Source organism: Notechis scutatus, chromosome 2, assembly GCF_049901735.1.
Source record: "Notechis scutatus isolate UNSWTSFEM ecotype Mainland chromosome 2, rNotScu1.2, whole genome shotgun sequence".
In the NCBI taxonomy this organism is placed as follows: Eukaryota; Metazoa; Chordata; class Lepidosauria; order Squamata; family Elapidae; genus Notechis; species Notechis scutatus.
The window spans coordinates 6,066,150-6,092,957 of NC_142010.1; the positions used below are offsets into that span (position 1 = coordinate 6,066,150).

Sequence of the window (26,808 nt, forward strand, 5' to 3'; positions counted from 1 at the left end):
CGAATCGGCATAAATTAAAATGAAATGACATTGCATACAACTCTCAAAGGATCTCCACCTCTAATAACATTTGTAATTATGACAAAACAATCAAACAAACAAATACAAAAGTATGTATGTACCCGCAGAGATAGGAACACAAAGCAAGCTCTCTTGGGATTAATGAACATAAAGCAAGCTCTCTTGGGATTGATGAACAGGCTTGGTGCATTGCGTGTGTGAGCCTTCCCCTCTCCTTTCTCCCCCCCAGCCGTTTGTCACAAGCCATGCCAGAGTGGAGGCAGCTGCATTCAACCAAATAAGTGCCAGTGTCCGCCCGGCTGGGGTGGACGATATTGCCAGATTGGTGAGTGGAAGGCCGGAGTCTCGGGGATTCGGTTCCTGATCCTGCGTCTTCTTCTCTCTTTTGCTCAGATTTTCTGGGTCTCCTTCTTCTCGTACCAGGCTGATAGGCGGGTTTCTCTTTTCGGGTGGGCCAAATCTGACAAGGGAGCAGTGGTTTTTGTTTTTTTTTAAAAAAAGAGTGGGGTTCTAGTCCTTATGATTATTGAGGGCTCTGTAGAAAATGTATGTAGCTTGCCTTCAGAAGTTGTGGGAGCTTCATCCCTGGAACCTTTCTGCCCTTTGTCAGAAATGGTGTAGGCCGGATCTCCTGCTTAAGGTGGGGTTGGACTAGATGACCTATGGGATCCCTTTCAACTCTGTTAATCTGTTAAAAAAAAATACTACCAGTTGCATAGAAGGGATCAAATGGCTCTCATAAGATTATGGTCCTTAATGCAGTGCTTCCCCAACCAGGGTAAATTGGGTAAAAGTGATTTTTCTTTTGAGCATTGACATACAAACACTTTACTCATCACAAGTTTTTTCCTGCAATCAAACAGATATTATGGAGGGTTTCCCCCCCACCCCCAATCAATTAAACTTTTCCAGCCATGACTTGTGTGTGTTTATGGAGAGCTACAGGTAGTCCTCGACTTACGACCACAATTGAGCCGAAAATTTCCGCTGCTGTTCTGACCCAACCGGGTTCCAAGAGAGCAAACACAAAGGCAGCAGCCCCCACCTTTTAAAGTTTAATCACGAATTCTGTTCCTTTACAGATAAAAGGCTGCTTTCCACTAATTAGCTCCGGCAAGAAAGAGCCTTGCCAAATTGTTCATTAATGTTGCCAAAAACCCAGAGATAAGAACTAATTTACAAGATTCTCCAAACACGAACTAAGATGTCCACCAGTTGAGCTTCAGAGCTTCTTTGCCTTCTGCAAAGAACGCTTTTTCAAACCTGGCTTTTATCCTCTTGAGGGAGGGGCCATTACCTTGCAGCCTTACTCCCGAGTCGCCTGTGCCGCTGTAATTGTTCTTTCCTCCGAGCAATCCTGCGGGCAGGTGCACTTGGCACAGGCTCCTCGGGAACCTCCTCATCGCTGCTGCCAGCCCCCACAATCTCTGAAGGCAACAGTCCACTCCCTGATGGTCCTGGCCCCTCATCAGGGTCCTCGCTCTCCTCAGCCATCTGCACCTACTGCCGGCTAACCACAACAGCTGCTAAGCAAGATAGTTTGTAAGTGAGTTTGCCCCGTTTTTACAACGGTTCCCGCTGCGGTTGTTCAGTTAGTAACACGGTGGTGAAGTGAATCTGGCTTCTTCATTGACGTTGCTTGTTGGAAAGGTTGCAAAAGGGGACCACCTGACTTTAGGACACAGCAACCGTCGTAAATATGAGTCAATTGCCAAGTGTCCAATTTTTGCTCTTGGGGGACACTGCTACGGTCCGAACTGTGAGAAAAGTGTTTCAGTCACTTTTTTTTCCCCCAGGGCCATTGTCACTTCGAGTGGTCACTAAATGAATGGTTGTAAGTCAAGGACTACCTGTAACAAGAGTTTAAAAAAAGACAGTACAGCGGTGGAAAACCAGGGCATTCTAGGGATGAGGGTTATCTGGTGAATAGCCCTTTAATGCCCTAACCCAGGAGTGTCAAGCTCGATTTCACGGAGGGACGCCTCAGGGTTGTGTTCGGCCTTGGGGGACGGGTGGGCGTGGCCAGGGTGGGCGTGGCCAACTCGATGTCACTCGTCGTCAGGGGCGCCTGTGGAGGCCTGAGCACCCTGCCCGCTAAAACGGAGCTCGGGAGGCTGCGACCAGGGGTGGACTGCTAGGGGTTCGGGAGAGCCCCTAGCTAAGATTCTGTGTGGATTCAGAGAACCCCCAAATCCCACTCCTGGCTGGCCACGCCCACCCTGCCCTGACCTTCCCAGGAGTCCCCACACAACCTATTTTGGATGCAGGTAAGTGCAGGGCGTGGAACGGAGGCTCAGGGAGGGCGAAAAACGGGCCTCCTGAAAGTTCAGGAAGGCCAGGAATGGGCCTGTTTCTGACTTCCAGAGCAGTGGCCGCCAATCAGTAGGCCAGGGACCACTGGTGGTCTGTGAGAAAATTTTGGTGGTCCACAGAGAAATGTCACCACCACCCCAAAGCAATTAATCCAGGCTGTGCGGGAATATAAGGCTGCATCGCCCACATGGCCCATGGGAACGCAAGACTTGCATCGCTTGCATTGCGAACAACACGAGGTAGTGAGGGGAGGGAGGAAAGGGTGGAGGGGGGAACTTGCCTCACTTGCCCCACATGCCTCACTTGGCCATCGGGCTCCTTCTTTCCACTTCATTCTTCTTCTGCTTTTGGTTGCATGCAAGGAAAGCAGCAAAAGTCTTTCTTTCTCTCCCCAAACTCTGCCAGAAATGAGTCTTTGGGACCCTGCAAAGGCATCCTGCTCCAAGAGGCTGCGCCGTCACAAGTCTCACAAAGACTCATTTCTGGCAGAGTTTGGGAGAGAGAAAGGAAGACTCTGTTGCTTCTGCTGCTTTCCTTGCATGAAGCCAAAAGTCTCTCTCTCTCTCTCTCTCTGTCCCCAACCCCCCAGGAGAACGGAGCTGGAGATGGTATTCTGCGATCCCAAATAAAGAATGATCAGGGGGGGGGGGGGGGGGGGGGGGGGGGGGGGGGGGGGGGGGGGGGGGGGGGGGGGGGGGGGGGGGGGGGGGGGGGGGGGGGGGGGGGGGGGGGGGGGGGGGGGGGGGGGGGGGGGGGGGGGGGGGGGGGGGGGGGGGGGGGGGGGGGGGGGGGGGGGGGGGGGGGGGGGGGGGGGGGGGGGGGGGGGGGGGGGGGGGGGGGGGGGGGGGGGGGGGGGGGGGGGGGGGGGGGGGGGGGGGGGGGGGGGGGGGGGGGGGGGGGGGGGGGGGGGGGGGGGGGGGGGGGGGGGGGGGGGGGGGGGGGGGGGGGGGGGGGGGGGGGGGGGGGGGGGGGGGGGGGGGGGGGGGGGGGGGGGGGGGGGGGGGGGGGGGGGGGGGGGGGGGGGGGGGGGGGGGGGGGGGGGGGGGGGGGGGGGGGGGGGGGGGGGGGGGGGGGGGGGGGGGGGGGGGGGGGGGGGGGGGGGGGGGGGGGGGGGGGGGGGGGGGGGGGGGGGGGGGGGGGGGGGGGGGGGGGGGGGGGGGGGGGGGGGGGGGGGGGGGGGGGGGGGGGGGGGGGGGGGGGGGGGGGGGGGGGGGGGGGGGGGGGGGGGGGGGGGGGGGGGGGGGGGGGGGGGGGGGGGGGGGGGGGGGGGGGGGGGGGGGGGGGGGGGGGGGGGGGGGGGGGGGGGGGGGGGGGGGGGGGGGGGGGGGGGGGGGGGGGGGGGGGGGGGGGGGGGGGGGGGGGGGGGGGGGGGGGGGGGGGGGGGGGGGGGGGGGGGGGGGGGGGGGGGGGGGGGGGGGGGGGGGGGGGGGGGGGGGGGGGGGGGGGGGGGGGGGGGGGGGGGGGGGGGGGGGGGGGGGGGGGGGGGGGGGGGGGGGGGGGGGGGGGGGGGGGGGGGGGGGGGGGGGGGGATCGGTAGAAAAACGGGGTGGGGAAATATTCCTTCAGACTTTTGGGGGGATTTTCCCAGGGTCTCTGGTCCACGAGACTTAAAATTATGAGTTTGGTGGTCCCTGAGATCCAAAAGGTTGACAAACTCCTGTTCCAGAGAGCCTCCAGAGCCTGGGGAGGCAGTTTTCGCCCTCCTGGGGGCTCGAGGAAAGCCTCCAGAGCCAAGGGAGGACAAAAACGGCCCCCCGGCCGTGGTGCAGGAGGCCAACTAGGCCACGCCCACCATAGCCATGCCCACCCAGCAACAGGGCAGAGAACCCTTTGCTAAAAGTTTTGAAGCTTACCCCTGGCTGCGACGGCCTCCTGCAATCCTCTACCTCTAACCCTCTTTAGCTCCAATTTTGCTGGTAGAGGGTTGCAGGAGACCATGGCAGCTTCCTGAGCTCTGTTTTCTTTGGTAGAGGCACCACGGGCCGGTCTTTGGCTGTTTTCACGGCAGCCCTGTGGGCCAGATCTAACAACCCCAGGGGCCAGATTTGGCCTGCGAGCCTTGAGTTTGATACCCCTGCCCTAGCCAAATACAATGGTTACCATTCTTAGTCAGGGTGATGCGTGTATCAGGATGAATATTGTCCCAGAGGCAAAGATTTGGCCAAGATGAGGATATCCCAGTTCAAACTCACCATTCTGATCCCTCTTCCATTTGTGTTTCCGGGTTTGTTTAGATGTGGACGAGTGCGCCACAACGGTTGCTCACTGCGCACATGACTGTCTCAACACCGCCGGCAGCTACAAGTGTCAGTGTCGGGCTGGGCACGCCCTTGAGCCAGATGGCAAGAGCTGTCGCCTGCTTCCCACCGGCCAGGCCGTCCCTCTGCTCGGCACCAAAGGTGGGTGTTACGATAACCGAGAGCTTGCAGCGTGAAAAGGCTGGGTGTAAAAGAAACAATGGATGGAAACTGGTGAAGGAAAGAACCAACCTAGAACTAAGGAGAAATTTCCTGACAGTGAGAACAATTAATCAGTGGAACGGCTTGCCTCTAGAGGTTGTGGATACTCCAACACTGGAAGTTTTTATTATAGTTATTATATAATGCACCTGGAAGGGACCTTGGAGGTCTTCTAATCCAGCCCCCAGCTCAAGCTGGAGACCCTATACCAGTGGTGGCTAACCTTTTTAGGCTCCTGTGCCAAAAATTGCGCGCATGCCAGCGGCAGGGACTCACATGCCAGCACCCAGAATGCAATGCGCCCTCCTCCCCACACCCCCAGTGCATGTACATGCAATCCCCACCCCATTACCTGCACTGCGCCTCACAGCTGATTTTTCAGCCTCCCAGAGGCTTGGAAAAAGCCTCTGGAAGGCTTTTCAGGACGAATTATAGGCCCATTTCATCACTTCCGGTATGACAGGAAGTGACAAAACGGGCCTATAATTCGTCCTGAAAGCCTTCCAGAGGCTTTTGCAAGCCTCTGGGAGGCCGAAAAAGGCCTCAAACCAACAACAACAAAAAATCAGCTGTGAGGCACATGCAAGGTCAGTGAGGTAAGTTTGCCTGCAGCTTGCGTGCTAGCACAAATGGTTCTGCGTGCCACTTGTGGCATGCGTGCCATAGGTTCGCCATCACGACTCTATACCGTTTCAGGCAAGTGGCTGTGCAAGTCTTTTCTTAAAAACCTCTGGTATTCAAGCACCCACAACTTCTGAAGGCAAAGCTGTTCCACTGGTTAATTGTCCTCCCTGTTAGGAAGTTTCTCCTTCATTCCAGGTTGCTTCTCTCTCCTTCATTAGTTTCCATCCATTGTTTCTTGTCCTGCCCCTCTGGTGCTTTGGAAAATAAGTTGACCCCCTCTTCTTTGTGGCAGACCCTCAAATGCTGGAATACTGTTATTATGTCCATCGGTCCATCCCCCAAGTCCTTCTTTTTTCTAGACTAGCCAAATCCTCCAACTGTTCTTCATATGCTTTTGTCTCCAGGCCCTTGATTACCTCAGTTGCTCTTCTCTGCACTTTTCGCAAAGTCTCAACATCTTTTTTGTAATGTGATGTAATGTGTAATGTGAATTATAGGCCCGTTTCATCACTTCCGGTATGACAGGAAGTAACAAAACAGGCCTATAATTCATCCTGAAAAGCCTTCCAGAGGCTTTTTCCAAGCCTCTGGGAGGCCGAAAAAGGCCTCAAACCAACAAAAAAAATCAGCAGTACTCCAGTATTTTAAGAAGAGATCGGAAGTGGTGTAGGGTCTCCTGCTTGAGCAGGGGGGGTTGGACTAGAACAGTGGTCACCCACAGGTGGTCCAGGAGAAAATTTTGCTGGTCCGCAGAAAAATGTCACCCCCAGAGCACCCCCCAAAGCAATTAATCCAGGCCGCGTGGGAACACAAGGCTGTGCTGCCCACATGGCCCGCGGGAACCCTCCCCGCCCATTCACTCCTTACCTGACAAACTTGCCTGCTAAGTTTCTATTTTTCCTTTTTCTTTTTCCCCCGACCATCAGCTGTTCTGCTGTGCCGGGAGATTTAGATTAGCTAGAAAGCAGGAAATCATTGGATTTCTTGCTTTCTAGTTAATCTTTAGCCACCCTTAGGACTGAAGCTTCTATTATTCAGGGCAGACTCAGGTAGCCAATGGCAGAAAAACAGATTTCTCAGTGAATCTGTGATTCTGTGAGCAACTCAATCTGCCTGCCTGCTTTGCCTGATTTTGGGTAAAAGTTGCTCTTTTTTATATTAAAAAAATTCCATATGGTGTATTGTGTATGGTGTATTGTGAGTTAATTTTGTGAGTCTGCTTGCTAGCAAATTTATGAGTTTGCTTGCAAGTAAATTTTATGTGACAGACTCAGCTAGCCAATGGCAGAAAGATAGATCTCTGAATGAATCTGGGATTCTGTGAGCAACTCAATCTGCCTGTCTGCTTTGCCTGATTTTGGGTCAAAGTTGCTCTTTTTTAATTAAAAAAAATCAATATTTACATAAATATTTATAATATTTACATACAAGCCATGCCCAGCCAGTCACATGACCACCAAGCCACACCCACAAATTAGGCCACGCCCAAGAACCAGTTAAGAATTTTGAATCCCACCCCTGCCTCTGTGTGTTTGGGTATGTATGTATGGGGGGTGGGAGAAGGAGAGGGGGAGAGATCTCTCTCTCTCTCTTTCTCTCTCTCCCTGTCTCTCTCACCCTCTCTCTCTCTCTCTCTCTCTCTCTCTCTCTCTCTCTCTCTCTCTCTCTCTCCCACCAACATCAGCAAGCCACCATCAGTCAGAATTCATATTAGTGGTCCCTAGGATTTAAAATTATGAGTTTGATGATCCCTGAAGTCCAAAAGGTTGGCGACCCCTGGACCAGAAGACCCACTCGGTCCCTTCCAACGGTTATTCGGTTATTCTGTTGACCTTGGGGATGTATTTTGACATCCCTTTTCTGCATGGCTTAAGAGTTGGTGAAGCCCTGAAGCTCCTGACAGTGGCCTGGCTGTGCCTGTTTCATCTTTCTGCCAACTTTCACATCCTCATCTCACGGCAGAGCAGAACCGCACCCAACAGCTGGGGCCTTCCTTTGAACTCAGCAAGCAGAAGTAGAATCAGAGTAGAGCTGGAAGGGCCCTTGGAGATCTTCTAGCCCAAGCAGGAAACCCTATACCACGTCCAATCACTTCTTAAAATCCTCCAGTGATGATGAAGCAGCCACAACTTCTGAAGGCAAAGCTGTTCCACTGGTTAATTGTCCTCCCTGTTAGGAAGTTCCTCCTGAATTCCAGGTTGCTTCTCTCCTTGATTAGTTTCCATCCATGGTTTCTTCTCCTGCCCCTCTGGTGCTTTGGAGAATAGATTGTCCCCTCCTCTTTGCGGCAGCCCCTCAAATGCTGGAACACTGCTATCCTGTCCCCCTTATGGAAAGGAAAGGAAAGAAGGACATACAACTAAGGCAGAATATCAGCAGATAGCCAGAATCTGCCAAGACGAAGCCAGGATAGCAAAGGCTCAGAACGAACAAAGACTTGCAACGAAAGTCAAAGATAATAATAATAAAAAAAGTTTCTTCCGACATATAAATAGCAAGAAAAAAATCAAGGAAACAGTCGGTCCACTAAAAAGAGAAGATGGCAAGGAAGTAACAGGCAACAGAAAGAAAGCAGAACTGCTTAACTCATTCTTTGCATCCGTCTTCATGCAAAAAGAAACTATAGCTCAACCCACCAAAAACATAACTGTAAGAGACAGACCAGAAATGAAAGTTAAAATAAGCAAAATAAAATAAAATAAGAGAACACCTGTCTGGTCTTGACGAAAACAAATAACTGGGGCCTGATGGATTACATCTCAGAGTTTTAAAGGAGCTGGCAGAGGTTATCGCAGAACCACTGCACCATATCTTTCAAAAATCCTGGAGCACCGGGGATCTACCAGAGCAGATGTGGTTCCCATCTTCAAAAAAGGAAGAAAAAAAAACAGACCCAGGAAACTATACACCAATAAGCCTAACATCAATACCCGGGAAGATACTGGAAAAGATAATAAAAAACCAGATCTGCCAACATCTAGAAACAAGTAAAATAATAACTAGCAGTCAGCATGGGTTTGTTAAGAACAGATCATGCCAAACCAATCCTTATTTCATTCTTCAACATAGTGACTAAATTAGTAGACCAGCGGACACAGTATATTTAAATTTCAGCAAGGCATTCGACAAAGTAGACCACAACCTACTTCTTAGTAAGCTAGAAAAAAGTGGAATAGATAGCACCACCAGTAGATGGACTTGCAACTGGCTGGCAAACCGTACTCAACAAGTCCTTAATGGGTCTAAATCTACATGGAGGGAAGTAAGCAGTGGGGTGCCACAAGGTTCCGTCTTCGGCCCAGTACTCTTCAATATCTTCATTAACGACTTAGATGAGGGAATAGAAGGGGAACTTACCAAATTTGCAAATGATACTAAGCTGGCAGGAATAGCTAACACCCAAGAAGATAGGCTCAAGATCCAGATGGATCTTGACAGACTAGAACACTGGGCCATATCTAACAAAATGAAATTCAATGTAGAGAAAAGTAAAGTCCTACACTTAGGCAAGAAAAACCAAAAGCACACATATAGACCGGGTGAAACCAGGCTCAACAGCAGTAATTGTGCGAGAGATCTTGGAGTCTTAGTGGACAATCAGCTAAATATGAGCCAGCAGTGTGCAGCCGCCGCCAAAAAAGCTAATGCAATCCTAAATTGCATTAACAGGGGGATACAATCAAGATCAAGGGAAGTACTAATACCACTCTATAAAGCCTTAGTAAGACCACACCTAGAGTACTGCATCCAGTTTTGGTCACCACATTATAAAAAAGATGTTGAGACTCTAGCAAAAGTACAGAGAAGAGCAACCAGGATGATTAGGGGACTGGAGACTAAAACACATGAAGAACGGTTACAGGAACTGGGCATGGCTAGTCTAGTAAAGAGAAAGACCAGGGGAGACATGATAGCAGTCAATATTTGAGGGGCTGCCACAGAGACAAAGGAGTCAAGCTATTTTCTAAAACGCCTGTAGGCCAGACAAGGAATAATGGATGGAAACTGAACAAGGAGAGATTTAACCTGGAAATAAGGAGAAACTTTCTGACAGTGAGAACAATCAACCAATGGAACAGCTTGCCCTCAGAAGTTGTGGGAGCGCCATCAGTTGAGACATTCAAGAAGAGATTGGACTGCCATTTGTCAGAAATGGTGTAGGGTCTCCCGCTTTGGGCGGGGGGTTGGACTAGATGACCTACAAGGCCCCTTCCAACTCTGATTATCTGTTATCTGTTATCCCTAGTCCTTCTTTTCTCTAGACTGGCCATACCCAGTTCCTGCAACCATTCTTCCTATGTTTTTGACTCCAGGCCTTTAATCGTCTTGGTTGCTCTTCTTTGCACATTTTCCAAAGTGTCCACATCTTTTTTTGTAACATGGTGACCCAAATTGGATGCAGTATTCCAGATGTGACCTTAGTATGGCTTTACAAAGCGTTACTAATACTTCACGTGATTTTGATTCTATGCCTCTGTTTATACAACTAAGGATTGTATTAGCCTTTTTGGCTGCCGCCGCACACTGCTGGCTCGTGTTTAAGTGATCGTCCACTAGGACTCCGAGGCCCTTCTCACAGTTACTGGCTTTGAGGCTCCACATCTCACGGCAGAGCAGAAAATCTCCCAACAGCTGGGAGTTGCCTTTGGATTCAACAAGCAGCTCCTGATTGATACAGGAGGAAGTGACAGAAGCACCCAGAACTGCCAAACTGCTGCACAAGAGAGAGCCTCAAAGAACACTGAATGCATCACCTTGTTCTTGTTTTAAACACTCCAGTCTATGGTCCTTTAGTTGCACACAACAGTTCTAGAAAAAGTGCAGAGAAGAGCAACCAGGATGATTAGGGGACTGGAGGCTAAAACATACAACGAACGGTTGCAGGAACTGGGCTTGGCTACTCTAGGGAAGAGAAGGACCAGGGGAGACAGGATAAGCGGTCTTCCAATATTTGAGGGGCTGCCACAGAGAGGAAGGGGTCAAACTGTTTTCCAAAGCACCCGAAGGCCAGACAAGGAATGATGGATGGAAACTGAACAAGGAGAGATTCAACCTGGAAATAAGGAGAAACTTTCTGACAGGGAGAACAATCAACCAAAGGAACAGCTTTGCCTTCAGAAGTTGTGGGAGTTTCATCCCTTGAGACTTTCAAGAAGAGTTTGGACTGCTATCTGTCAGAAATGGTATAGGATCTCCTGCTTGGGGTGGGGTTGGACTAGATGACCTACAAGGTCCCTTCCAACTTGGTTAATCTGTCAATCTGTAGTTATGACAGCCCAGCCTGCATCTGCTGCTTCTGCTTTGGTTGGGCTGAGGTGCAGATCACAAGGGCCGAAACTCAGTGAGAAGGTGATGCGTTCAGTTTCACAACTTCTCTCCGTGCAAGAGGAAACGCTCTTCGCCAGCAACAAGGTTGCGGGTTTCTCACTTACAGCGGGACAGTGTTCGGCTTGTGCAATTTGCAACTCCTCCATAAATAAGGTTGACCGGGTGTTAAGCGTTGCACTTGATGAGCCTCTTTCCATTTTGGGGGAAACAAGTTTCTAGCCCCTTAAGACTTCACAAAGTTTTTGAAAATGTCTATATACGTCGTCGTTTGTTAAGTCTGTTTCTAGTCTCCTTCTCCATCCGGGGACCTTTGATTCTCAGAAGGAAGTGAAGGTGCTGTCTTGGGCATAAAAAAATGAGATAGGAATCAAACTGCTTGGCCAAAAAAAAAAAAAAAAATCAAAGCAATTTTACTAGATATATTTGCAAGAAAATGGAGCGTCCTAGATCAGCGAAACTGAAATTTGATAAGACATGCATGGGATTACACGACAGCAGGGGTGTCAAACTTGGTTTCATTGAGGGCCACATCAGGATTGTGTTTGACCTCCAGGGCCATAGCCAGGATGGGCATGGCCAGCTCAATGTCACTTGTGTGACATCTACCAGCGAAAACGGGTTCCCGAGCTCCGTTTTTGGCTGCAACGGCCTCCTGCAAGCTCCGTTTTTGCTGGCAGAGGCACAGTGGGCCAGTCCTTTGCTGTTTCCACGGTGGCCCCACAGGCGTCCAGATCGGATCTCTGGGCCTTGAATTTGACACCCCTGCACTACAGGCTCCCACAGGTTAAGATTTGTCAACCATCCACAGATATCTACAGGCAAGGGTGGGATTCACATTTTTTAACAACCAATTCTGTGGGCGTGGCTTAGTTGGTGGGCATGGCTTTTTGCTCATGTGACTGGGTGGACATGGCTTGGTGGTCATGTTATTGGCTGGATATGGCCAACTCAATATCATCGAGGCACGCATCTCCTCGCCTGGCCTCTCATGACTGTCGGGATGCTGCAACAGTCGTAAGTGTGAAAAACGGTCATGTCATTTTTTTTCAGTGCCATTGTAACATTGAATGGTCACTCTACACAAGCAAAGTACCAGCAAAGGAGGGGACAAAAACTCCAGAGACATTCCAGAGACAGGAAGTCTAGTCCTGCCAAGAATGTAATAAGGGTTAATGGAGAGGCAGTTTCTGTAAGCAACACCAGAACGTTTCCTTCCTGCCTTCCTTACAGGATTAGGCCAGTAATTTCTTCTAACAACCGGTTCTCCGAACTGCTTAGAGTGTTAACAACCGGTTCGAGACAATAGGTGCAAACTGGTAGAATCCCACCCCTGCCTACAGGTCAGTGGTGGGTTGCAATTTTTTTTTACTACTGTGGCCGTGGCTTGGTGGGTGTGGCAGGGGGAATATTTACCAATACTCAAATATTCCGCTACTGGTTCTCCACAACTTGTCAGAACCTACTGAATACCACCTCTGGTACAGGTACTTACCGTTAACTCATAAAATATTTTTATGGTTTTTTTAAAAAATTGCCACAGAAAGGGAGGTGGGAGCAGTGCGGCAGCTTGGATATCGAAAGTGCATTCCATAAATAGTTTTCAAAGATAGTAACTAGGTGACTGAAGTTTCTGCCGCACAAAATTCTACCTGGAGAGTACGATTGATGACTCTCGGCTATGGATGTTTTCCATCGGCAAATATGGATTATGATATACCCAGGGGGGTGGGGGAAAACTAGGGTCAAGGGTGACAATGAATGATGTGTCTCAGAGTCCGCTTACACCCAGGCAGTGCCAGACTTGTTAACTCCCAATAAATCCTTTTGAAGTTTTGGAAGTTTGGCTCGAGACTCATGATTTAATTGGGGTAACTGCCGGAATCCTAACACTTTGGTTTGTTTAGTGACCATTCAAAGTTACAATGGCACTGAATCAGTGACTTATGGCCATTTTTCACAGTTACGACCTTAGCAGCATCCCCGTGATTAGGTGATCAAAATTCAGGTGCTTGGTAACTGCTTCATACTTACGACCATTGCTCTGTCCCGAGGTCAAGCGAACCCCTTTTGCAGCTTTCTGACCAGCAAAGTCCATGGGGAAGTCCAATTCACTTAACAACCAGATTGCTTAGCTTTATTAACTGCCATGATTCGCTTAACGATGGTGGCCCAAAAAAGGTTGTAAAATGGGGCCATATGCACTTAAACAAACGTCTCGCTTAACAACAGAAATCTGGGGGCTCGGTTGTAATCGTAACTCGAGGTCTACCTGTTACCCATTTGGGTACAGCTCCTCCACTCACATTTTCTTCCTTTTTCTGTTGCAGTTCAAACTTTAGGGATTCAAGAGACAATTCCCAATGAGATCCAGGAGCTTCAAGCAAAAGTGGAGCAGCTGGAAGAGGTGAGGCTCAGCTCTCTTGAAAGATACCACTCTAGAAGCAAGATTCTAGTCCACGTGTGTCAAACTCATCATGTCACGTTGCCCTCGTGTGAAATTTTGCGGCCTTTCCCCCCCCCCACTTCGTGGAGCTGGGGTGAGCGTGGCCTGTGTGGCGGATCCGGCCCACAGGCCGCCCGTTTGATACCCCTGTTCTAGTCTCTCTTATTCATTCTTTTCTTTATTAAACGTATATGCCGTCCATCTCCCTATCCAAAGTGACTCTGAGGGACTTGGAAACAGTCCCCGCCATTTCTCCTTTACTACGGTGAAGGGGTTGGGGCCAGGGGTGGAATTCAAAAATCCCAGCAACCGTTTCGCTTGCCCAGTGGCTGGCTGGGTGTGGCCAAGTTGGGCGTGGCCTACCAGAACTTCCGGGAGGGCCAATTTTATGCCTTCCCCAGAGTCCGGAGGCTTCCCTCAGGCCTCTGGAGGCCCTCCGGAATCCAAAAACAGGCCCGTTTCCGGACTTTTGGTCCTTCCGGAAGGTCTGTTTTTTCCCCTTCCCAGAGCCTCCGTGCGAATCCTGCACTTACCTGCATCGAAAATGGGCTGCGTGGAGACTCCAGGGAGGGGAGGTGGGGTGGGCAGGGCCAGTCAGTCGGCTCAAATACCATTTCATCGAACCAGATGCAAATTTAACATCTGGTTCGCCTGACCCGGTCCGAACCAGTAGAATCTCACCCCTGGTTGGGGGCTAGAAGTAGGAAGATGCAGGGGTGTGAAAAGATGGCCCCTGTATGACTTGTGGACTTCAACTCCCAGAATTCCTGAGCCAGCATGGGGCCATAGTGGCCCATCTCTGTTCTAGACCCACCCTAAGCCACAGCAGCTTTCTAAATCCATATTCACCGTATTCTCAAGTACCTACTCCATAACTGTTGCAGGTGTGTGGGTGGGGGGAAATCAAGAGGAACAATTCAAAGGCCACCTGGAGCTTCTCAAGCCCAGATAGCACCTGATTTGTTTTTGTTTTTTTAAAAATAAACACAATTCTTGCATTTACTTCATAGATAAATATCTACAGACACACACAAAAGGGTTCTCAATGAAATGACAGGAGTCCAGTCTCCCCAGGCGAACGGGGCTCTAGCTTGCTTTCTTTTATTTTTGGTTAAAATGGTTTTGAAAATCGGTGGTTTCTCCACGGGGAAAGGAGACAAAGTGGGAAGCGAAGAAGATTCTTAATCAGCGATTCGGGGCCCCTCCCTTTTCCTCAGCGCCTGGAGCATGCCATCTCTATCTTGCCAACCTCCGTGGAGCCCACCCAGATCAAGGAGATGTGGAATCGCCTCCGTTACTTGGACCACGTGGAATCCCTCAGCGAGCAGCTCCTTTTCCTTGAAGAGAAACTGGGAGATTGTGAGTATCGGAAAGTCCTACCTGTCAGGACTCCCAACAAATCCATCCCCATTCAAATCATAAGTCTCTAGCCGCATCTCTGAGAGTAAAAAAAAAAAAAAAAAATATTAGAAATGGCCATGTTGGCATTAGCTAGGTGCAGCCGACACTAAAATACATCTTTCATTTCCCCCTTGACTCTGGTCTTCCCCCACCCCCTGGATGTATATTCTCTGTTGAGGTAATGGCAATACTTTCCAACAGAAGGAAACACTGACTGACTCACACTTTCCTCTGAAACTAAGGCTAAAACAACCCAGGTGTCTGGCTCCATCTTATGGCCGTTTGAGAAACCACACCCAACTACAGTCTTGCATTTTCTTAAAGATACAGTTTTAAAATGTCTATCCTGGTTTATATATTTCTAACCCAAATACCTGTTAGGTGACTTATATTCCTAACATTCTCCAATGGGACACATCTATAACCAAGAGTCATCAATCATGCTCTCCGGTAATATTCTTGCACCCCAACAGCTTTGGGCGATTATCTGAGGCATTTGCTTTCCCCCACTCCCTTTCTGCTGGCAACTAAAAGACCAAAGGAGTATTTTTTTAATTGACACTACCCACAAATAGTTACAGACAGTCCTCGACTTACAATGGTTCGTTCAGTGACCGCTCAATGTTACAATGGCGCTGGAAAAAGGGGCCACCAGCCTTCGGATTTATCACCATTGCAGTGGCTACTTCATCAGAATTAGGTCACTTGGCAACCAACGTGTATTGATAGCAATAGCCATAGCACTTAGACTTATGTACCGCTTCACTGTGCTTTTACAGCCCTCTCTCGGCGGTTTACAGAGTCAGCCTATTGTCCCCAACAGTCTGGGTCCTCATTTTACTGACCTCAGAAGGATGGAAGGCTGATTCAACCTTGAGGCTGGTGAGATTCAAACTGCCAAATTGCAGTCAGCCGGCAGTCAGCAGAAATAGCCTGCAGTACTCCATTCTAACCACTGCGTCACCATGGCTCTATAATCTATATTGATCGTAGTCACATAAACGTCATTTATGGCGTGTCTGGCTGGTTTTTGACAAGCCAAGTAAATTGGGGGGAAACCCAATTCACTTAACGACCGGGTTAACTAATTTAACAACTGCAGTGATTCACTTAACAAATGTGTTAGTCGTAAAATCGAGCAAAACTCAAATTTCTCACATAATAACATAAATTTTGGGCTCAATTGTAATCGTAAGTTGAGGACAATCTGCATTAGTTGCCTTGTAGCTTGGCAATTTTGTGAGAGAATCCAAGCCTTAAAAAACACACAGTCCCAAGTTCAGGGCCTATCTACTTCCTGGTTTGGCTTTGTATGGGAACTTACAATAATTCAGGTGATGTTAGACAATGACTCTCATTGCTTGACCATTGGTCACAGGGCTAGTAATCCTAGGAGAGATAGACTGTTGTAAATCGAGGACCAGCTGTACTTATATTACTAATAGAAGACTAAAAGTAAAGTATTACACTTAGGCAAGAAAAACCAAAAGTACACAGTATAGACTGGGTGAAACCAGGCTCAGTAGCAGTAACTGTGAGAGGGATCTTGGAGTCTTAGTGGACAACCAGCTAAATATGAGCCAGCAGTGTGCAGCAGCCACCAAAAAAGATAATGCAATCCTAAATTGTATTAACAGAGGGATACAATCAAGATCAAGGGAGGTACTAATACCACTCTATAAAACCTTAGTAAAACCACACCTAGAGTACTGCAATCCAGTTTTGTTCACCACACTATAAAAAAGATGTTGAGACTCTAGCAAAAGTACAGAGAAGAGCAACTAGGAGGATTAGGGGACTGGAGGCTAAGGCATATGAAGAACGGTTACAGGAACTGGGCCTGGCTAGTCTAGTGAAGAGAAGGACCAGGTGAGACATGATAGCAGTCAATATTTGAGGGGCTGCTGCAGAGACAAAGGAGTCAAGCTATTTTCTAAAGCACCTGAAGGCCAGACAAGGAATAATGGATGGAAACTGAACAAGGAGAGATTCAATCTGGAAATAAGGAGAAATTTTCTGACAGTGAGAACAATCAACCAATGGAACAGCTTTGCCTTCAGAAGTTGTGGGAGCTTCATCACTGGAGGCTTTCAAGAAGGGACTGGACTGTCATCTCAGTAATGGTGTAGGGTTTTCTGCTTGGGTGGCAGGGTTGGACTAGGTGACCTACAAGGTCCCTTCCAACTCTGGTATTCTGTTCTGTTAAATCTGTCCTACCCAATTGCTCACTTCACCTTAGATCAGAGGTCTCCAAACTTGGCAACTTTTAAGACTTGTGGACTTCAACTCCCAGAATTCTGCAACCAGCAGAAAAGTTGCCAAGTTTGGAGACCCCTGCCTTAGATGAAGGCAAACATTTCACCTGCTGGTGAAATTCATTCCGGTTCCTCAAAACATGAGTTGTCTTTCGGAAGACACTGCTTTTGAGTGGCTTTATTAAACATTTGCATTTGGAGTCATTTCCCTACAGTTGATGTTGTGTTGATGTTAGCTCTGGTGCAGGCAACGGCCCCGGGCGTACATCAAATCCCTCTCCAAAGCAAAGCTTGGTTTGATTTCATTTCTAGGCTAGTATTTTCAATTCCCAGGCCTCATTGTTTCCTTTGGTGTCCTTACTCGCAGGTGCCTGTCAAAACGATAAAAATGGCTTCGGCTATGACCTCACCCGGTGATGCCCGAATCTTGGACTCAAACTGGATCAGCAGAAAAACCAGCCTTTTTTTTCTTCTTCTTCTTCTTCTAACTCCGTGCTGGTGGTTCTTGTCCTTAGAAGCTCCAATTAATTCCCTTTATTTATGCTAGCGGGCACGGCTTATTAATTGAAAACAAAACACAGCAGATTGCAACTCTGCTGGTTTAATCAAGAACGAAGGCTGCCTTCAAAATCCCACCAAAACTTCCAGATGCTCATCCCTAACAGCTCATGACATCCATCCAGAGTTAAGCTTTTTTTTTTTATAGCTGCTTTAGTGGGATGAGAGAAACATTGTTTTAGAGACTTTTGGGGAGTTTAATCTCGGGATGGGATGGGGAATTGGTGATTTGGTGATTTGGTATATTCTGCAAGTTTGACCCCTTTGGTTCTGATGGAGCTGCAAAATGGATTCAAGGATCCAGGTTAAGCCAACAAGAGTTTGGATACCTCTTTTAATTTTCTCCCAATTGCATTTCCTTGCTGAAACGTACACATGCTATTCACGTGAGGTATCCATGCCTCTTTCCCATCTTTTTCAAATTCCTTTCTGGTGAGTTGTATAAACTGACTATGTTGTGCTAAGAGGCAGTTCAGACCTCTGGCCTCCTCAGTGCCTTCCAGAAGGATGGGTGGGATTACAATTCACAAAAATCCCAATGGCTACATTCCTTCTTTGGGTTTGAAAGGACTCCATTCTTACTAAGATCTATCTTTTATGCATATTTTTATTGGTTATTGAACACTGAATTTTAATCAGGAACTTTCCCCGTTCCTGTTTTTTCCCAGTCACACTAGAATTCATTGTTACTAGTTTTTTAGACTTACTAAATCATTTGAGAGAGAGAGAGACCAAGAAGTCAATTTATGCCTATGAATTATGAAAGCAAACATCCTTTGAGTTGTGATGGGCTTGTTACCTTGGTGGGCTGTTTTTGTTCTATTTTAACATTGTTTTTAACTCTTTTAAACTGCCTAAAGCCAAGTGTGAGTGAGCAGCCATAAAAATGGAAATTAGAAATACAAGTAAATAAATAAATTTGCTGGATTTAACAACAAGATTGCATTAGTCATGTTATTATTAACCATAGAATTGTTATTGCTGGGTTTGTTGGGAATTCTTGACGTTGTAGTCCTAGTATTTTAAATCACCAGATAAAGGTTATTTTAGATAGTGATTTGCAACTGTTCTCTTCAACTGCAAGCAATTGTCTACATTATTCTTCTCAAGATGTACCTTTTTGGTGTGCAAGACTTCAACTCCCATAATCCAATAGGATGTCTTGGCTAATGCTACATCCGGTACTATAATTAGTCACATATAGCACATAAATAGCCTAAGAATAGAGGTTGTATTCACACAACAAACCACAAACCAGTTAACAAACCACAATAACTGCATTTATGTTATGGTATGTGTTTAAGTCAAATCAAGTGCATAATGTGCTGGTTATGTTAAAAATCTAATGAAATTTACTTGATTTGGGCTTTTTCACGGTAGTTTGTAAACTATGAGTTATGATGTACTAAAGCAATTCTCAAATTTTCTATAGTTAGCACAATTGTTAAGAGTGCAATATTGCAGGCTAACTCTGCTGACTGCCAGAAGTTCGATCCTGACTGCCTCAAAGTTGACTCAGCCTTCCATCCTTCCAAGGTCGATAAAACCCAGATTGTTGAGGGCAATATGCTGACTGTAAACCGCTTAGAGAGGGCTGTAAAGCAATGTAAAGCGGTATATAAGTCTACATGCTATTGGTATCTTCTGAGAAACACCAACAAAACAGGTCACTAACATTACTTAATTTTTTAAAAAAATGTTGACTGAATCTTGTAGGATCATCAAATCTCAAGAGGTTTTAGTGTTCCAACCAAAATCCCTCGCAATTTTGGGTAGAAGACAGTCTTGTGAGATTTTGGACTCTTTTGTTCATCTTTTTTTATTTGGGGGCCCACCCTAGGACCATTTGCAATGTCTTCATGGATGGTCCTGAGATCACAGATTTAGTTCTACCGTCTTGAACACAGGCTATACTGCTCCTGAATAAGAAGTTTTAAAAACAGGATTTCTTTCCACTTCAACAAAAGGCATCTAGCTGAAAAAGGTCACCTTCCATTAGGACAAAATCTCAGGAGCCACATTAGATCTGTTGAATCCAAATCATGCTTTTCTTCAAAATAACTACGGGTATTATTTGGAATATTCCAAGTTACGGCTTGACAAATGGCAAGTGCCTGTGTATCATCAGATCGCCCCAAGATTTAGCACAGCCACCTTTGATTTATTGCAGTTTGCTGTTTGTTCCCAACACTGAATTAATTTTATTGTACTATATTGTGTCTTGACTATATAGATATAGTCCTCGACGTCCAACTGCAATTGAGCCTGCAATTACGGTTGTAAGTTGCGATGGTCATTAAGGTTATCATGTGACCACACCCAATTTCTCTGTTCTTGACAATTACTTCAACTGCAGCAGTCGTAAAGCAAACACTGTGCTTGTTAAACAAACCCATCGTTCACTAGGGAGGGGTTTTTTGTTTGTTTTTTTGGGCAGAAGCCAGAAGTACATGCCCGGTTTGAGGGGGGGGGAAAAAACATTGCAAATAGAAGCCATGTGGACTTCAACCCCCGCCCCGAGTTGCCCTGTGCTGGCTGAGGAATTCTGGGAGTTGAAGGTCATGGGACTTCAAGATATCAAGTTTGAGAAACATTGCCTTAAAAAGAGCTCCCGAAAGGACAGAAGTGATCGTGGAGATACATACACGCATACACACAGCCCTGCTACAAAGACTGAGGAAAAGGCACCACGTTTGTGTGGGGTGGGAGATGAATTTTTGAGGGTTTTTATTAAAAGCAGGAAGGTCTTGGGAACACGGACTGGATAACGTCTCTTCACTCCTCATTACCTCCCCAAGATCAAAACTCTCTTTTCTCCTTCCACCCCCAAGAAGGGGCGTCTAGAAAGAGGAAAGAAAGCCCTCGGGGTCACCCACCATCCGGGGTGGGTGGGGGGAGAAAAATCCAAGGCAGAAGAGAAGTGCATGGAATATTTCAAGGAACCGCAAGGCTTGCCACCCCACGAATCGGTCTGGCCCTCCTTGCATCAGCACCCCCGTACCCCTCTCAAACCCGCGTCCCGGAAGGGGCAACGGTTTCCCCTTCTTCCTGGTTTCCTCTCCTCCCCGAAAGACCCTCCCCAGTTGTTCTCCGGGATTTGCCAATGGCCCCGCTTCCCTGTTATACTGGATATAGGCAGCAGCCACTGAACCCCCTCCTCGCCCTCAGTGTTTCATTCCATCCCCTGTCCCGTAACAGGTCACACCCTCCTTGCTTTTTTGCAACCCTGGGGGGCGGCTTACACTTAATCGGCCTGGGGACAAGGCCTGCCTGCTCACCCTGCCCTTCTCCTCCCCCGCTCAAGGCTTCCAGCCCTTCCCTTTGGGGCTCCCTGAACCCACAGCTGCAGAGAGGGGACCGAGGCCAGCCCTGCAACTTTTTCATCTGGCCGACTGGTCTGGCTCCCACCCTCGCCTTGGGGAAGGGAGCTGAAAGTATTCTCCCCAACACTGAAGGGTGGGTGGGTGGAAGAAAGGAAGGGTCCTTGCGGGCAGGGCTGACAAGCAACCGGAGACCCCCCAAAAATCCTGCTCTCTCTCTCTCCGCTCGCTTTCCCACCCCAAATCCATCCTTTGGCCTCCCTTCTCCATCTTCCACCCCAAACCCACAAACCACTCTCCAGGGAAGACAATCCAAGCAATCTCACTCGGTTTTGAGTCTGCTAGCAGATCCCTTTGGCTCCCTTTTCACCCGTCGTCGGGGGTGGAAGCGTCAAGAGGGAGACAGATCTCCTTTCCTCCCCTCCCCTGCCAGGCCCCCTGCCTGGATGGAAGCAGTCTGGTCCATGATTGGAGACTAGTCAGGCTGAGCAGCCCAGTCCCTTTGCTATTGTTCTGGTGGATTGGCCAGCATTTCCTGGTGGGCTCCTTTCTCCTTCCCCAGGCGACGGCGGGTCCAGAGTTCTCACACACAGGAGGGGGAGGGCTCCGCTAGCAGCTGGGGCATCCCCACGGCGGGGCTCTGAGGCTGAAGTTCACCAAGATCTCCCTGGTCCTTGAAGCAAACCGGGGTAAACCTGGTCCATGGTTCCCTCTGCAGGCTCAGTTGCTGTGGGGTCCGTGGTTCAGCCCGGGCGGGGGGGGGGGAAACTCCCCCGGAATGGGAAGCGCACTGGCCAAGTCCAAGAAACTGAAATGGAACAATCCACGTGAACAAAACAGGGGGGAGCAAAGAGATGGAGGCAGGGAGCGGACTGTACCATCTACTGGGGAGAGTCAGAGCTCTGACCCAGAAGTGAAGAGGGCAACAAGGGTGGCTCGGCATCCATTCCGCTCCTAGGTCCCCTTGCACACGTGGCCCGAGTCCAGCCCCCTCCCCACCCGTTTCAAGCCCCACCCCTTTCTTTGCCGCAAGGTGCTGAGCCCATCGCTCCTCTGCCCAAAAACGGATCCGATTCCTCTCCCCTCCCTCATCTTCATGTTGACCGCCTGCGGGTGCCAGCTGCTCCCAGTCGCAGCCCGCCGTGCTCCTGGGTCAGACGTTTGGGGGGGAGGGAAGCGGTGGCGGAGGTCACTGCGGGGAACCCAGATCCGCAGAAAGCCCCTCGAAAGCAGCCAACATGGCTTGGCGCACTCGATCCGTCAGAGCCGGCACGTCGTCGGCTCTCAGCCCCTTCGTGGGCACGGAGGACAAGACCTGGACAATGCAGCGCCCTGCGTACGGAGAGAAAGAGGCAGCTTTTGAAAAGAAAAAAAAAATTGGCAAGACAACGAAAAGGCCCCATCAAAGGCTTCAGCAACTCTGGAAAGAGGCATATGCAGTCCAGGGAATGGGGAACGATTGGCCCCCTTATGACGTGTGGACTTCAATTCCCAGAATTCCTGAGCCAGCCATGCTGGCGGTTAAAGTTCACAAGTCATAAAGGAACCATCATCCCCCACCTCTTCGTGTAGTCCTTGACTTACAACCATCCATTCGGGGTTACAACAGCACTGGAAAAAAAAAGCGACGTTATGACCACTGCCTGCATCCTCATGGCCCCGTGATCAAAATTTGGACAGTTAGCACAACCGACTCATATTTATGACGGCCGCGGTGTCCTGGAGTCACATGATCCCCTTTGACAGCCTTCTGAGAAACAGAGTCAATGAGGAAGCCAGATTCGCCTCACAACCGTGTTACTAACCTAACAGCTGCAGTTGTTCACTTAACAACTGTGGCAGAAAGGTTGTAGAATGGGGCAACGTTCACTTAACAACGGTCTCGCTTAGCAACAAGAAATTCTGGGCTCAGTTGTGGTTGTAAATCGAGGGCCACCGACCTCTTTTTGAGGCTGTGCATCTCTTTTGACAGACTGCTGTTTCCATATTGTTTTTTTTTTAAACTCGTCGCGTTTGGATTGTTTTTTATACATTTTCCTGGAATCTTTGAGAAGCAGCTAGATTAGAAAGGTCACATAAAATCCAAACAAATCTTTATATTTTAAAAACTTAACCGAGGAACTTCCGGTTTGTCGGCTTCGCGACGGCAGGGATTTGCGAAGCTGCGCGATCCCTGCCGCGCTAGCCGTTTTGGGGCTCCGACCCAGCCGGTGCGGAGCTAGCTGCCCTGCAGGGCAGCTGAAGGTAGGGGATCCGGAGAAGGGTTTGGGGTGCTGCAGACCCCCTCCTGGCCGGCAGAACCCCTTTTCCCAGGACGGTGCAGCGGCGGTCCGTAATGGCCGCCACAAAGAAGCTGGCAGCCGGGTAAGAATGCGCAGGAGGAAGTGGAGAAAGTGATTGAGAGGAGAAAGTTTTTCTTGGCTCCTAGGACTCTAAGACATATTTAATAAAATTCCTGAAAAGTATGACTTTTTGAATAATACCTGCCAGAAGAGGAAAAAAGCGGCTGCTTGAAGGTGCTGAAAGGATAGCTTTCCCTCTTTTCCTACGGAATAAATAACTGGATATTAAGAAACCTATTTTTTAGGTGGAAATTGGTTTTAAGCGATGAGTGGGAAGAGAGAGGATTAAAAGAAAATATTTGTATGCTAAGATTTGTTGGAGCAGATGCCTTAAGGATTTGAAGACTAGAATATATTGTAACAAGACTTTAAACAGATTTGGACTTTCTTTCTCTTTGATTGATATCACCCCAGAAGGAGAAAGTGAGAACTCTGCCTTGGTTTGGACTGATTGATAACTTTGGGACTGTTTTATCTTTTTATTTTTCTTTTGAATATTCTGGTTGTTGTAAGAAGAAAGAAGGAGAAAAGAAAAGAAAAGATTTATAATGGCTCTTTCTGTTGAGGAACTAAGAAATGGTGTGGAAGAAGCTTTCCTTTTCTTAGAAATGGCGCTTACTAATTATCAACAAAAATTACAACAGATGAAGACAGCAGAGGAACAAGAAAGAAAGGAAGGAGCCATCTTTAATGAATCTCAGAATTTGATCCAGAAAAAAGAAGAGAGAAAGAAAAGAAAAGAAGAGAAAAGAAAGAAAACTAAAGGATTTAAGGACTTAAGATCTAAAAAACATTTAAGAAAGGGAAAAATAAAGTGCAAAACCAATATGATGATTGTAAACAAAGGGAAAAGAAATACGACAGAGAAGGGAAGCCGGTAAGGCAGAGGCTAGAAGAAGGGGGTAGAAAGGTTTGTTGGGAAAAGAAAGAAAGGAAAAGGTGGAGAAAAGCTACAACGTTTTGAAATTAAATGGAAAAAAGGAATTTTTATGGATAATGGATAAAGTATAATTTTTTTTAAAAAAAAAGATTTTGCAAGGTACATAAGATGAGATGGTAGTATTGCAATGGTTTAAGAGTTGATAAGAGATTAAAATGTTAAAATGTTTAAAAATGATTGGTTTTAAAACTTAATAATAGGAGGGGTTTAGAATATTGTTTTAATTAAAGAGTTTAATAAAATTATGGTATTGATGTTATTATAAAATTTTTATTATAGTATTTCTTTTTAATATTTGGATTTATTCTCTAATTATGCACTTAATTGTGTTGGATGTATTAGTTAGATAGAATGTACCAAGCAAAATCTGATTGGGTATTAGATATTATTTTAAAGATTAATTTGATTAACTTAGGGGGAGATAGAAAGGCATCATACTCTGATTAATGATTTCAGGAGAAACTGATTTTCTTTTTTTTCATAAGGGATGAGACAAAGGGATGATAAAAAATGGACAAAAGATACAAATATAATGATTTAAACTAAGATGATTAATTAAGGTAGAATTAAGAAGTGTGAAATATGTGGAGAAGTTAATATAGAAGGTTTAGAATGGTAAATAAAATAAGTAATGATATGTAAGATGAGCATGAATATAATTGAAGTCCATGAAGAGAGAGACACCTGGGTCCAAGTTACTTTCCAAAAGATATATTTTTTATGTTTTGTGTGTTGTGTGTATATGTCTTTTTGGGGGAGAATTGGTAAAAACTTGTAGAAATATAGAATGAGAATAATGGTAACTAAGTCAGAAAGAAACAGATGAAATAATAATAATGATATTGAATAAGAGTAAAGAAAGTAAAGAGAAATTGAATAAGAGGTTTTGGTATATTATATGGAAATGGTTTAAAACAGAATCATAATTTATCTGACTTGTTAAATTTACAAGGGAAAAGGTTTAAACATGTAATGAATAATGATAATTTGTGTGTTTTAAAAATTAATAAAACTTGTCTTAAAAAAAAAAAAAAAAAAACTTAACCGAGTTGCCTTCTCTTTCTTGAGCAATTTTGAGCTGTAAGTCAAGGACTCCCTATATAGTCGCTTCCATTACGCTTGTGGAATAGAAATGCAAATGTAAAGAAGGGACCTTTCACCAGTTATGATGGACATGTGATAAAGCACAGAAATATTGGAGCAGGATTCATATTCTAATACAGAAAATTCTTAAAGTGAATGCAAAGATAAAACCAGAAACTTTTCTTTTAAGGTTTAATTGGAAAAGGCTTGGAATTTTTCCCTCCCAGACTTTGATGTTGCCTATGTTGACTGTTTTATGCACAAAAAATGGAAGGACATTTCGATCCCCACAATGAACAAATAACTGCAAAAGTTGAGGGATGGCTACATCTCTGCAAAGTTAGCAGAGATGGCTAAACTGACTGTTAGGATCAAAGAAAAATACACAAATACTTTTATTTCTACTTGGAAACCGCTTCTGGACTTTGTGTTTGAGGTGGGGGGGGGAAGAAACTTTGATTTGGGGTTTTACCGATTAGATAGATTTTGTTCTTATAGAAATGGCCAGTTTATACTATTATATTACTTTATTATATGATTCTCTCTTTCACTAGTTTTATTGTGTTTTTTTTATACGAGGTCTTTACATTCTTGTAAGCCGCCTTGAGTGAATAGGCGGGAATATAAATTTCCTAAATAAAAAAATAAATAGTTGTATAAAAAGTTGAGGTTTGATGCTACTGTCCTATTCTACTGCACCAGAGGGAATCGGAAGTCAATGCCTTTTCTTTTTTTCCCCTTTTCTTTCCCTCCCTTTTTTTCCCTTACTATTTGCTTTTGTATTTTATATTTATAAAACTAATAAAACGGTAAAAAGGGATCTCATTATGCTTGTGGGCAAAACCTTGGGGTGGGCCCTGATGGAAAGTACCAGGAAAAAAAAGCCCGGATCATTGGTGTCAGTCAGTGTGTGTGTGTGTGTCTTTCTGCTCCTCACAAACAAACAGGAAATCAGACATGGAGTCACCTGTGGTGAAGCGCCTGTCCTTCTTACTGTAGAAATCTCGATACGATGAGATTACAACAGGGATGAGAGGAACCTTGTAAGAAGAGAAAAGAAAGTAAACAGAGAGAGCTGTGGCAGCTGGAAATCGCCCAACTTATGTCGGCCATTTGGGCCCCTGAAACAGAGAGGGGCGGTGACTAGCAACCACCGGCCGCCATTAATGGCGGAAAACCACCTCCAAATCTCTTTGTATTTTTAATGCACACCCAGCTCTTCAAAACATTTCTAAAGACATTGTCTCTGTCTGCCTATTTTGCCAGAGTTCAAGCTTCTTATTTTATTGCTCAATTGTAAACACGTTTATAACACAGGTTATTGTGATAGAACTCAGGGTGTGATGCAACTATTTAAAAAAAAACCCACACACACAATGTAATTTCTAGAAGCTTAAGTTCCAGTAAAAAAATTTTTTAAAGGAAGGCAATGCAGACAGGGTTTTTTCCCCCCTCCATTCTGAACCTAATTTAGGGTAAAAGTTTCTTTAACGTGATACGCAGTTGTTTTTTAAACGAGCGTATCAGATCAAGCAAATCTGCTTTTGGAGTCCTTGATATGTAGCTGGTTAACAAAATGGTTGGGGAGCAAACAACTTAGCTCAGAGTTCTCACCTCTCTCACTCCCACAGATATGATCCACAGATATTCTCTCCTGTCAGTACCGCTTAGGGGCGTGAAACACTTCACAAATCTGCTTTTGTCCAGTTTATTTTAGCTTT

General features: G+C 46.9%; 2 protein-coding genes across 7 annotated transcripts in view; one reads left to right on the forward strand and one right to left on the reverse strand.

Moving 5' to 3' along the window:
• The window catches only part of EGFL8 (EGF like domain multiple 8), a 39,040-nt gene extending 20,700 nt beyond the window's left edge, over nucleotides 1-18,340 (forward strand). Inside the window, exons 5-9 of one of the 2 annotated variants that reach the window (XM_026686872.2) lie at nucleotides 251-346; nucleotides 4,569-4,733; nucleotides 13,073-13,149; nucleotides 14,406-14,547; nucleotides 17,212-18,340. In XM_026686872.2, coding sequence (XP_026542657.1) covers nucleotides 251-346; nucleotides 4,569-4,733; nucleotides 13,073-13,149; nucleotides 14,406-14,547; nucleotides 17,212-17,261 — 530 coding nt within the window. In that variant the 3' untranslated portion in view covers nucleotides 17,262-18,340. The remainder of the gene's footprint in view (nucleotides 1-250; nucleotides 347-4,568; nucleotides 4,734-13,072; nucleotides 13,150-14,405; nucleotides 14,548-17,211) is intronic. The other variant, XM_087953310.1, reaches the window with a different exon arrangement.
• Nucleotides 18,341-20,105: 1,765 nt separating this feature from the next.
• Nucleotides 20,106-26,808, reverse strand: part of AGPAT1 (1-acylglycerol-3-phosphate O-acyltransferase 1) — a 63,008-nt gene continuing 56,305 nt past the window's right edge. For all 5 annotated transcript variants that reach the window (XM_087953320.1, XM_026686859.2, XM_087953322.1 and 2 more), the window contains 2 exons: nucleotides 26,055-26,127; nucleotides 20,106-22,054 (listed from right to left, as the gene is read on the reverse strand). In XM_087953320.1, the coding sequence (XP_087809446.1) occupies nucleotides 21,912-22,054; nucleotides 26,055-26,127 (216 nt within the window). In that variant the 3' untranslated portion in view covers nucleotides 20,106-21,911. The remainder of the gene's footprint in view (nucleotides 22,055-26,054; nucleotides 26,128-26,808) is intronic.